The sequence below is a fragment of the Pleurodeles waltl genome, chromosome 1_1 (genome assembly GCF_031143425.1).
Source record: "Pleurodeles waltl isolate 20211129_DDA chromosome 1_1, aPleWal1.hap1.20221129, whole genome shotgun sequence".
NCBI lineage: Eukaryota > Metazoa > Chordata > Amphibia > Caudata > Salamandridae > Pleurodeles > Pleurodeles waltl.
In genome coordinates this window covers 731,619,986-731,632,759 of record NC_090436.1, presented here as the reverse complement: position 1 = coordinate 731,632,759, position 12,774 = coordinate 731,619,986, and the positions used below count along the sequence as shown (strand labels likewise).

At 44.9% G+C, this 12,774-nt stretch overlaps 1 protein-coding gene across 1 annotated transcript in view; it reads right to left on the bottom strand.

The window, feature by feature from the left end:
• AUH (AU RNA binding methylglutaconyl-CoA hydratase) overlaps positions 1-11,558 on the bottom strand; it is a 711,935-nt gene extending 700,377 nt beyond the window's left edge. The window contains exon 1 of the mRNA XM_069227411.1: positions 11,256-11,558. Coding sequence (XP_069083512.1) covers positions 11,256-11,502 — 247 coding nt within the window. The 5' untranslated portion in view covers positions 11,503-11,558. The remainder of the gene's footprint in view (positions 1-11,255) is intronic.
• Positions 11,559-12,774: the final 1,216 nt, after the last annotated feature.

Genomic DNA, 12,774 nt, shown 5'->3' with positions numbered 1-12,774 from the left:
TACATCTTTTGACTGTCTTCACAGTGAGTGATAACGATTGACTCTTTCACAAGCAGCATATTTGCATAAAGTAATTTCACTCTGTTCTAAGAACTACTGTAGCAATGTGTGTTTTTTGAGACCAATAAATATTTTTGCCTTTTATCAATGTTTGTTACAATGGCGAGGGCCTGGCAGAGCCCATAACAATAAAGTGCTACAAAAGTCATGTCAAAACAAGACAAAACCAAAAGGCTGCCCTCCAAGGTTGGACCTACTGGACTTGCCATTTTTTTGTGTTTACCATAATATTGTTGAAACTGGTTACACCGACTTTTCATTATGAATATTTTTTGGAAACACTAACCTGGATTAACACATTTTTACTAATTGATTCTTCAAAGAAAAGGTACCTAAAATTTCACAGTCATTTAACAATTTTTTTTTCCCAAGTTGCATTTTTTGTGAACATTATGGCCCTCAATTCGACACTCGGGGTAAAAACCGCCTACTGCCGCCAAAAGACCGTAGCTGCGACTAGCAGCGGTCTGCCGTATTATGACCACAGCTGGATTTCCGCCAGAAAAATGGCAGAAATCCAGCTGTGGCCATGCCGGTGGATGGTGGTAAGGTGGCGCTGGCACAGAGATGGCACAGGGCACTGCTGCCACCAGCAGCGCCATGCCTGTAGACCGCCTCCAGCAATATTATGACCCATAATACGGCCTGGCGGTGTTTTGCTGGTGGGTGCTGCTGGTGACAGCAGTGCCCTGTGCCATCCCCTGCCGGAGGACCCCCTGAACACAGGTAAGTCGGGTCTACAAGGGGAGGGGGGTGTTGTGTGTGTGTTTGGGTGTGTGTGTGTGTGTGTGAATGTTTGTGTGTGCGTGGATGCTGGTGTGTGTTGCGTGTTGAATGTGTGTGTGCATGTATGGAAATGTGAGTGTGCGTATGTTGTGTTATGTGAATGTGTGTCTGCGTGTAAGTATGAAAGTGTGTGTGGATGTGTGTGTGAATGGATGTATGCATGCGTGGGTGCCTGTGAGAATGGTAGTGTGCATGCATGTGTGTGTGTGAAGGGGGGGGTGAATGTAGAGGGGGTGGGGGGCTTTGGAGAGGTAGGGGCGGGGGATAACTGGAGGGGTGGGGAATTCCCTGTCACTGATAGTGCCTACCGCCATGGTTTTCGTGGAGGTACGAAAGCCACAAAACCATGGCGATAGGCGGGGTTACAATCCCGCAGGTGGAACAGTGACGGCCGCCGGGTTGTTACCGCCGTAACGGTCGGAGTGGTACATTGGCGGGTTGGCTTCAGCCAACCCACCAATGTCATAAGATGGCGGTAAGTACCGCCTGCCTGTTGGCAGTACTTACCGCCATATTATCACCGACCGCCGCAGTCGTAATGACCCCCTATATTTTGAAAGCAAAGGATCATCACTCTTGCTTTCAAGCTTCAGCAAATAATTACATATAATCAGAAACAATTATGGGACCATTATACGTAGCCTCATATTGTTAAAATTTGCAAATGTGTACACATTTTATTACTGGTACCACAGTCAGTAGAGCAGTCCAAGCTTACAACCTTTAGTTAGACAGGTCACCCTAATAGTAAAGGCTTTGCTTTAAAGAACCATTAATACAAGTTTGAACAGTATTGACACATGGACCTAAATATTACCTCAACTCCAGACAATTACCTTCCATGCTCCTTAATGTGGTACTGTAATGTGGCAGCCAAATGATTTATGCTGCAGGTGGTTGGGCCTACTTGTCCTAAGGTCAAAATAAACATGAAAACTTGTTGCCCTTGACCACAAACAATATGTTCTAGACGTCGGGCTATAGGAATTCCACACCCCTGCTTGTTATCATGACAGCAAATTAAAACAATACATGCAAACACCCTTAGTGACTAGCACTTTTTTATTTTTGGCAGGCTAAAGCATCCAAGCAACTTGCATTTCCCTAAAACAAAAAATCCATAGGCCAGCAACTAAAATCTTGCACAATTAAAGGCAATAAACCCAAGACCACCCAGTGGTGCTAGTCTAACAAAGGACTGTGTGATGCCCCAGTATGAAAACACACATTGAACAATGCAAAAATCTGTGAACTGCAGTAGTAAAACGTTAAAAAAACGAGAAAACCAGTGGCACAAGAGGAATGACCCACAGCCCACTCTTTCACTAGATTTTTACTCTTTTGAAGAATTAATGACATGAGGATCTTGCTAAAGCTTCTCTCACCTAACATACAGTCTAATTTCCAAATGCATTAATTAAAACTACACCACAGAGAAATGTGCAAATGGAACATTCTTTTTCTAGATATTCTCCTTGATAATCCAATCTGGCTCCATGCTCATGAATTTATTACACCATTAGTGATCAAATTCGTGAGGGGTGTGGCTAGCGTGGTCAACATGACAGAAGCGCTCTAAAGGGGGTCCACAACATAACCCCTTATCTGCCACAATAATGGGCTCTCTCTGCCATCCAGCTACTGAAGCCACATCCCCGCAAAACTCATGGTGGGAGCTATCGTGCGGAATGATTTGAGGAATCCTGAAGAGCCTGGGGAGGCCAGGAGCAGATGCTTAGCGCAGACCTACATGGCAGTGCTGCTGGTTCGGCTGACAAGATAAGCGCTGGTGGAGGTGTATTAAAAATACTAACAGACACTGCCTGGAGTGCACCCACCTCTGCCAATAGCGTTATCCTGGGTTGTGGATGCAGAGGCGGGGAGTGCTTTGACGGTGCGGTGCATGAATGTGAAGTCACTTGAGCGGCGGACTGCGACCTCCGAGGGCCGCAAGAGAGGCAGATCTGCCCAGCAGCCACTGGAGCCAGATTGCTGATGAGGACAGGGTAGTGTTGCTTGAAGGCAGCACCCTCGGTAAGTGAATGCCGCACATTGAGGCACAAGTGCCGAGATTGGGCCCAGGCCCTCACGTGCAACACGCCATCAGCAGCAGCTCTGTGGGCATCCCGCCTGTGCAAGAAAGCTGACCTGGCACACCTGGAGGTGCAACTAGTAGTCAATACCACCACAGACCACCATACAATGCCACAATGGCGGGTTAAACCTTTGACTACCACATTGCTGGACGAGTCCTGGGAACTAAGATAAGCCTGGTACATAGATGCAGTTATATTGTCAGAGCAACCTAACTACAGACACTGCGGTCCAGTCCAGCTATTTTACTGCACATTTCGTGTCTACTGTGCCAAAAGGGTATGTTGTAGCGCCGTCTGACTTACCCCACAAGCTCCTCTGACACTGGATGCCCAATCTGTGAGGTGACCAGCGATAACTCCTGTGACTTTGTTGACTCCTTTTTCCCCACGCAGCTATTGAGGCTAGAGGTGGAATCTATGTGAAGGAAGATTAATGTGGAGCCTATGTAAATGCCCTGCTGGCTAGAAGCTGTCTTGCTGAGCTGTGACACTAGAGCTGGCGGACCAACTGGTGCCAGCTGTGAATGACGAAGTGTAACCGTACTGGCACCGAGTCCCACAATATACACAATAACTGCTCAGTGGCTGCACGGTCTCTCGTGGGAGCTCATTACTTGTCTGATAGGCAAGAATACTAGCCCTCTTTGGTCGGTCTGGAGATACAAACCTTGCACTCACAACACAGTGGGGGAGGTCCTGACATCTGTGGGTGCAAGGGGACCTTTTACCCATCCAGGGGACACCTATATGACCACCGCCACTACTGCCCGGGTCCTGCAACTACACCCACCACCAAAACCATAAACCTGTCTATGGGGGCGCAGACCTGGCTGCTCGTGCTGCTGTGTGCTCAATACCCTGAGCCAGTAGCAAGTGGGCCAGACTGCCTACACCTACCCCAGAGGATCAAGACTCCAGCGGCGCTGTGATGGGACGTTTGCGCACAACAGTGGGCCACTTTGAAGTCCCGATCATCATCTACAATGATGGCATCATCATCAGATAAGCAGGAACGTACCGACTGCTCCACCCCACTAGGAGAAAAGTTTTATGTGGTACTTGTAGCAATTGAAAGCACTAGGTCCTCACTAGAAGCCAAGAAAGGTTCAGTGGCAATGAACCTCATCCTCCTACACACAGCTCATTGGAAACTCACTGACAAAGTGGCAGCAACGGAACAAATCCAGGGGTGTGGAATTTATTAAAATATCTACTTGCCCATGGGACAGGTTGCTTCTTAAATCTACCTGTCCTGTAAAAAAATCGACTACTCCCTTTGGTGCCATGTAGTGCGGTGACAAATTATGGCAGCAATCTCATTATGTAAGAGCTCTGATAATAGCCTCTCTGATTATGCCAGGGCTACTACTATAGTAGGGCTTAAAAACTTGAAATTTCAATCCCTACTGTAGCAATTTCCTTATTTTGCCACCTTTCCACAGATCTACATACTGGGGTTGGAGGAAGAAGTAAGCAATAGTTCCAGGGCTGGAATGCCTTTGAGTCTGCAAACCTATTGACTTGCATGTTTTAAGGATTTCCACCAGTTCTTCTCTAATCTCTTCCCATAATGAGAAAGGTTGGAAATATACTGACAATGGCAGCTTCCAGGGATGGGAAAAAAAGCAGTTAGAGGGAAAGTGAACTTGCAACCACTACACATGCATATTTGATCATGCTAAAATACAGTTCACACATATTTTCTAGAAGTACAATTTCCAGGTCTACTTCTGTAAGCTCTTGTGAATTCATGAGAGCCACTAATTCAAAGCCACATACCATGGGTGCACTTTTTTGACTTTCTTTAAACAGGTCTGGCGTTAACAAAAGACATTTTGTTTTTATTAAACTTCTATTTCTCTCTCTAACTATCGGCTGGCTTTACTGTGAGTGATCACATTCTACTCTTCCACAAGGATCATATTGGAACATAAAGTAGTTTTGTTCAGTGCCAGGAACTATTATGGCAATCAGTGCCGTAACGAAACTGGAGGTGGCCCCCTGCAAAGAACATGGAGCACCTCCCCCAGACTCACTCAGAGCAGGTGCTGACAGTGTTTGTTACAATTGTGAAGGCCTGGCAACTTCCACAACAATAAAGTGTTACAAAAGCCATGTCAAAACAAGATGTGCATTGACAGAACCAAAAGACTCACAAAAAATGTCGGATCGGTTGGCTTTGCCAATGCTTGTTTATTTTCATGCTTCCCATAATCACGTTGAAAATGATTACACTGATTTTCCATTAGGAATATTTTTTGGAAATACTGACATGCATCAACATCACTAAATGACGCTTCAAAGAAATAGTACCTAAAATTTCATAGTCAAACTTTTTTTTTTCCTACTTGCATTTTTTTCTGAACATTTTTTTTTTTTTTGTTAAAGCAAAGAATCATCAATCTTGCTTAGAAGCTTCAGCAAATTTTCCATCTAATCAGAGAGCATTCTGGGAGCATTATACTTAGCCTCATTTTGTTAAACTTTTCAAACATGTTTGTAAACTTTTATTCTTACTAAAACCATTGTCAGTAGTGTAGTGTAACCTTAAAACGTTTATTTACAGCGCTCACCTTAAAGGCTTTTCATTAATGAACCACAAATACAAGTTTGAACAGCATTAACATATGGACACACATATTAGCTCAACTGCAGACAGTTCCCTTCTCTGTAAACTGGCAAACAAAGGGTTTGTACTGCAGGGGGTTAGGCCTACTTCTCCCAAGGACAAAATAAACATTAAAACTTGTTGCCCTTGACCAAAAACAATATGTCCTGGACGTCGGGCGATAGAATTCCACATCCCTGAAATCACTGGAACGCTGCAACCAAAAACTCTAAGCATGAAGTCCTCCCTACAAACCCAATCACAGCGAGTACAGGTACTGGAGTAGCGCACCAAAGACGCAGAGGGGAAATCCCACAGAAACAATGTTTGGTTGATGGGCCTGACTGAGGGTGCGGAATGTTGAGATCTACTACAGTACTTGGAAACCTGGCTATGAGACATTCGTCCAACGATTGCTTTCTCACAAATCTTCTCAAGTGAGAGGTGGGTTCCTATACACAGGTCTCCGCCTGGCTCCAATACTCACCCAATGGTAATTCGGTTTTAGCATTACTGAGGTAGAGACTCTGGGCGTCATCAAAAGTCAGACTTGCGGTGGCCGTCGGACCGCCAGACTCGTACTGACCCCCTGAGTCTCTACCTCAGTAATGCTAAAACCAAATTACCTTTGGGTGAGGATTGGAGCCAGGCGAAGGCCTGTGTGCGGCAGTCAGAGCGCCACATTAGGACTACAGCGGTCGTGCTGCGGTCGGACTGCCAGGAACAGAGATCCTGGCAGTCTGGGGGTCGCGGTGGTCCTAATCCACCACTGCAGTGCTGCAAACAACGCTGCCCTGGGATTACGACCTTGTTCTCAACCAGTGACTTCATGGCAGTAACAGCCATGAAAAAGCTGGCGGAGAACGGGTGCAGGGGCCTCAAGGGGGGCCATGCACTGCCCAGGCACTTGGCATGGGCAGTGCAGGGGTCCCCCTGGCCATCACCATCGCAATGTTCACTGCCTGCTTTGCAGACAGTGAACTTTGCAAGGGTGCAGGTGCACCCTAAATCCTACAGCACTGCCGCCAGCTCGATTACGAGCCAGAGACAATGCTGTAGGGTGCTTCCGCCCGCTGACCTTGAGGGAAACTCTTAATGGGCCTGATGGGGAGGTAACAACTATGGTGGCAACATCCCCGTCAGAGGTTCGGAGGACGACGTAAATCGGCCGCTGAATTCGTAATGATGCCCTCAGTGTGGAGGGAAACATGCCAGCTACCTGAGGCTAAAGTAGACGATGCACAAATCATGTTTTTCCTGGACTACATGTATATATATATATATATATATATATATATATATATATATATATATATATATATATATATATATATATGGACTATATGTTCCTATGGGAACTGGACATATAATACTCACTCCTTTTACCAGCAAGCCTGCGAATCATTGCAGAAGGTACCACACACTTCTTAGTCACCCTCGAAGATGACTGGAACTGGTTGGAGAAGAATGGACTCCAGGCAAACAACCTACAGGGTTGAGATGAAAGAAGTCGTAATCTGTCCTCGAACAGTTAGCAACAATGCTGTGGGAAACAGTTGCAGCCTCTGAGGGCCTTTTAAGCTGCCCCTGACCTGTAGCAGACAGATAATTGCAGAGTGCCACAAAACATTGAAGCAAGCTGCTGCCATCAAAGATTCTCTGCACAGCTTTAGAACTGAAGCTGTATAATCCCATTTATCTGATGGGGAGAACTCTGTCACCACCTGGTCTTCTGGGAAGGACTAAATGCCCCACCAGACATCACTCCACAGACAGTGGAGGGCACCATCTAACCTGGTCCCTGCCTGCAGCTCCCGGGCATCACTCCTCATCCCAACAAACTCATGCAGGCCGCACTAACTGCACCACCCTCATATCATTGGTATTCTTCTATGTCGAACATCCCTCTGTGCCTGGAGTCCCATGATGCCAGCGACTAGACCAGGGTTAACATGGTCTATAAGAGTTATATATACTGGGCAGATGCCCACTCTCAATTGATGCTGTGGGGTGTCCACCAAAAGAAGAATGGACCAGCAAGGCTGTGAATCATTGCAGAGGTACCTCTGCGCCCCATCCTCTATTATTACAGATAGCGCATTGCTGCTTTTGCAGATGCTTACATCGCACTAGAGCAACGATTTCCTACGATCCGGCCATCACACTCCTGGGGACACCAGGGGGTCCCAGTACTACCACACTAACGAAACTGCTACCTCAGCACACCACGGGGATCCACACCCTGGGCGATCTCTATGACAATGGCACACACCTCCGATATGAAACCCTCATGGAGGATGCCGGCTTACTCCCCGGAGGCTTCCTGATGTTTAGTTCTCTCGTTGGTATGTTGAAGGGGGCATAGGGAGACCTAACCCAGGAACCTTCCACACACCTTATTTTGCAATATTTACATGTGTGTGGAGGTCGTAGAAGGTTGTTTGGTGGACTCATTATGGCATCATTCCTCTCTACAGCATACACCTATACGGGACCTTTGGGAGGTAGACAGAGGAATGCCGTATACAGTTAAGGAGTGGTCTATCCTGTTAGAAAGCCCAGTATGTGTACCACGCAACACAAGGTTTCGACTGATACAATTCTACATCACTCAAAGGGCCTACCTTGCACTTGCCAAAATGAATAGGTATTACAACTGTACGGTCGCTGAGTGCCCATGATGCTATTTTACAAATGAAGACCTCCTACACGTTATGGACATGCCCACGTTTACATCACTATTGGAGCGCAGTGATGCGCTGACTATCTCATTGTGTAAACCAGACCATACCACACACCTTGGAGTCCTGCATACTGGGACTCTTCCCCAGAGGCAAAAAACACAGTTACATCCCGGTTCCTAGACCTGGGACTTACATAAATGAAGAGACTCATTACCTGTAGGTGGCAATGCTATGATGCATGGCTACAATCTATGTGGTCTGGGTGAAAGCTGAAAGCATTGCTGTCCATCGAGAAGATAATCTCAGACTCTGCAAATATCCAATGGCCATAAACAGGGACACAATACTGGCAGACCTACACATACCCATACCTGATACGCTGCCACCAAGAAGCACTGTGGACATGATGGGGTCATTACCAATACGCATACCGCCGGGCACAACACACACACACACTCTCTCTCCCCTCCCTGCATGCCACATCACACTACAGATATGCCACCAGAGACACATTTGTTGATGCTCTTGCTGTTCCCATTGATGAGTAATCACTAATCTGATCCTCGCATGTATAACACTGACTATGTGGTCCACCTGCCTATGGTTCCGGCTTTGTCTTGGCTCCTTTCCCCCCTTTTTTTCTTTCTTTGGTTCTACCATTCCCGGTTTCATTATCTGTTCTGACAATTTCATTACAAAATGTTTGAAATGTCTCCGTCATAGTACAATAACTTTAATGCTGATCGTGTGACCATACATGCCTAGATGCTTGTCCAGTAACCACCTACTCTGGAATCCTGTGATTCGTGATACCGGTTATAAATGCTGTTCATTTAGATCCTCGTGGCCTATGATAGTATGATACACTGAAAAGGACTTTAACGTAAACACTGCATACAATGATATACCCAGTAATGCAAGCTTCACTACATGTTTACAACCCAATTGTAAAAATGTAAACACTATAATGTAACAAAATTTATTTATACAACATGCAATAAAAACAGATTCAAACAAAAAAAAGTTAGTTATCAATTTTGTACCAGCCCTCGTGTGCCTTCCTTTCACACAGTGAGAAATAGGATTTATTATATCATAGCGTGTCATTTATATTGAGCTTCATACCCATGACTTTGTCGCACAGTAATCCTGTGGTAACTCCTTGTTTGTTAATTCACTGGAGTTCATAGAGTTATAACGGCTAATCGGATATTTAGTTAAAGAAGAACTATTTTTGCTTTAGCTAAGGAGGCATAGCAAGGCTTTACTAAAGGTGGGAGAAAAAGATTATTTATTATGGTGAACATGGTTATGTCGATGGACTTCCACATAACTGTTTTAATGATTTATACTAATCCAAAAAGCTATTTGATTAACTTGAGAACTGGTGCACTGAGAAGCACTGTAGTGGTCCTAGGAGAGGTAGAACTCCTAATAATGCAGAAAACTCTAAGCCAAGATGAGATCGGCCCTGCCTAGGGGTAGGTCACCATTTGCGTACCTTTGGGAATCGCAGCCATCACAGGAAGTGGCCTGCTGAGGCCAGCAGTCCACCACGTCTGCGGGTGCTTTTTAGGGTCTAGCCTGCGTTGCATGCGCTCGCGCATGCATATCGCAGCGAGACGCTTTAGGGTTTAGAAAAGGGCTCGGAGCCCTGTCGACGTCACGTCAGTCTTTTTCATTGGTTCGTGGGCTTGCTAATAAAATCTGCTTGCTTTCATTAGTCGAAGGCATGCATACATCATGCCTTTTCCGGTGGTTAGCCCTCCTCGAGCGCATCGACCAAGTACAGAAAACATGCGAGGCTCACTGTTTTCTGTCCGGCTCGTGGACTAATTTTTCTCTAATTTACTAGCGCAATTTCGATTGGCAGGAGTCGAGCGCTTTACATAGTTAATTGCACTTTTTCTGGTTATGTACATAAATGCACTTTTGGTGATAGGTGAAAAGTCGGGTTAGGATTTTACAACGCTATCAGCTCTAACATGAGCAAACACGAGACCCGTTGCATTGCAAATGCTTGTTAATAAAGCTATTTATTTTATGCAGCTATTTACTCTAAACTAAAACGGGATGCACTTTAAAACAAAAAATTAAACTTTGCAGTTTTATTTTTTGAGAGTGCTCCGTTGTCCCACTGACTGCTCTTTAAAAATATTTTTTCAACATTCTCAAATGGGAAGGGGCCCCCATGCGTCCCCTTTGCGAATGGGTTACCACTAGTTTTAAACTGGTTGTAAAGTGTTACTGTTTTGCAACCGGAATTCGGTCGCAAAACAGTAAGTAATACACACTATACTGATTCAGTATTTGGAAGGGACGTCCTAAACAACCTGAATGGCAAATGCAAAATGCGATTCGGTAACAAGTCACTGAATTGTATTTTGTACATTAGAAATACATTTTTTCCGGTCGCAAACAGTTTTCATAGTAATGAAACCTCGATATCTTGTGTCTCACACCACACACAGTTACGTTCTGTCAACGCATTTACTTTTGGTTCAAATATTAAATTTTTAGACCCGTTAACCTTAATCTCAGTTCCTTAACAAAAAATGTCAAGAGTTTTGGGAAGAACTTGAGTTAGACTGCCATCCCGTATCACAAACTGTCACAGATTTTTAAACCATGATTTAATTGCAGAGCCGGTCGAAAACAAGCTTGCAACTACTTTGAAAGAGCAACAGTTAAAAAGTGCAGGAAGTCCAGGAAATTAGAAATACCTGCAGAAAAAAGTTTCTGAAACAACTTGCAACATGCTTCAAGTTTAACCTATTTGTATACACTGTTCCAAGCGCTTTGAGAAAGCACGTGAAGACCAACTAATATCTCTTTACAGGACGCTACTCTTGCCAAAAGACTACAACTCCCATAAAGCGGGGTAGTGACACTTCCTCAATTGACCTTTCCCTATGACGTAATGCCAGGCGGAGACTGCAACCCTGCCTGGGGGAGCGCAATGACCTCAGGTTGAGAGTTAGTGTGCTACTGAAAGGGTGAGGTTGGGATGCATGTGGTTACCTTGGTCCTCCCCCTCCAGGTAGCGGACGCGTAGCTCTTCGTCACCTTTCGCTTCCGAGCTGTAGAAGCGCTTGCCAAGCAAAGATGTTGTCAATACGCTGGATGTCAAACAACAGTCTGCGAAAGGGGGAGGAATGGGGCGAGTCTGCGTGACTCCGGTTGGTAGACATCGTATTAGAGGCGCCCCAGCTGAGAACCTAATAACATTGCAGTGCAATGCCTGCAGGAGACGAGTCAGAGCAGCCATGTTGGGTGATGCAGAAAAGGCGCTGCAGTTCTGAATTGCTGCTGAGTGCACACCACGTGACTTTCACCTTACGTCAGCGCTTACCCTAGAGGGCAAAAGAAGAGACACCTTTCCAGCGTTGCACGCGACCTGTGCGGCATGAATTCACTGCACCTAGATTCCAAATAGCGGATTATCAGACTTTAGCAGGTGTTCTAAATGTCGCACCTCTGCTGGGGTACTTGGAAAAGGCTCGTCAGTGTCCAAAACTCTTTAAATACACTTAATAAAAGTTACCCACTCAGACCGGGAAATACATGTTTTCTGCTCCAAAATCCACATGTACTGGTAGTCTGCGCGTTTTTACTCAGCAGCTTAGACGCAGTGAACTTTACCTCGAGACAGTTTTGAGTGCGAATTTTAAAATTTGATAATTCCCACACGCAGTACAGTCCGAACAAAACTCCAAATTCTGATATGTGTAATAACGTTCCTGTTATCGACAGGTGCAGTGCTGAATTTGTATAGCCCCTACTGTGCACGCTCGCAAAACATTTTCGTAAAGACATATATACCAACAGAACCAATTCAAGCAGGAAACTCACGATTTCTGAAGCCCAAAATGGCTTTATTTTAGTTATCACCTGCCTGAAATGGCCTCTTCTTCAATAGAAGTCAGTGGAGAAAATATATTCCCCCAATTTTCTTTTCGGAATCTTCCACGGTCCTAAAATGTTGACATGTATGAAAAGGCTGGCAGGTGTCCTCTTTGGTTGAGTGAAAAATGAGAGGGTGGCTAGGCTGGTCCAAAGGACACCTACGCAATAATCCTCAGTACCTGGAAATCCAAACAATACAAAGTCTGAAGGCCAAGTGGTTCAAAATTGCCCTTTAACATATATTCTGGTTCTTTTCACAATGTATATGTTCCCTCTTAGAATTATGACTGCACTGATGATGTAAGTCTACAATACTGTGTGGGAATTTATTTTCAGAGCTTAAAAACACAGTGGGACTCTTAAGTGCTTTACTAATGCACAGAATATAAATCCTGAAAAAACAATCCAATAAATCCCTCCTCTGATTATTCTATAACCACCAAAATAATTAATATAACTTTATTCATCAGGAACTAATTCTGTCTGCATCACTGTTTGCTTCTATCTGAAATTCGCTTCCTGATTTTAGACACAATCCTTGCTATCCCCCCATCTTGTAGGTTTCAGACAATTTTCTCTGTAATAATCTCTCTTCACCTTTCTACTTGCAACTTTTATTTACACATCCAGAAAA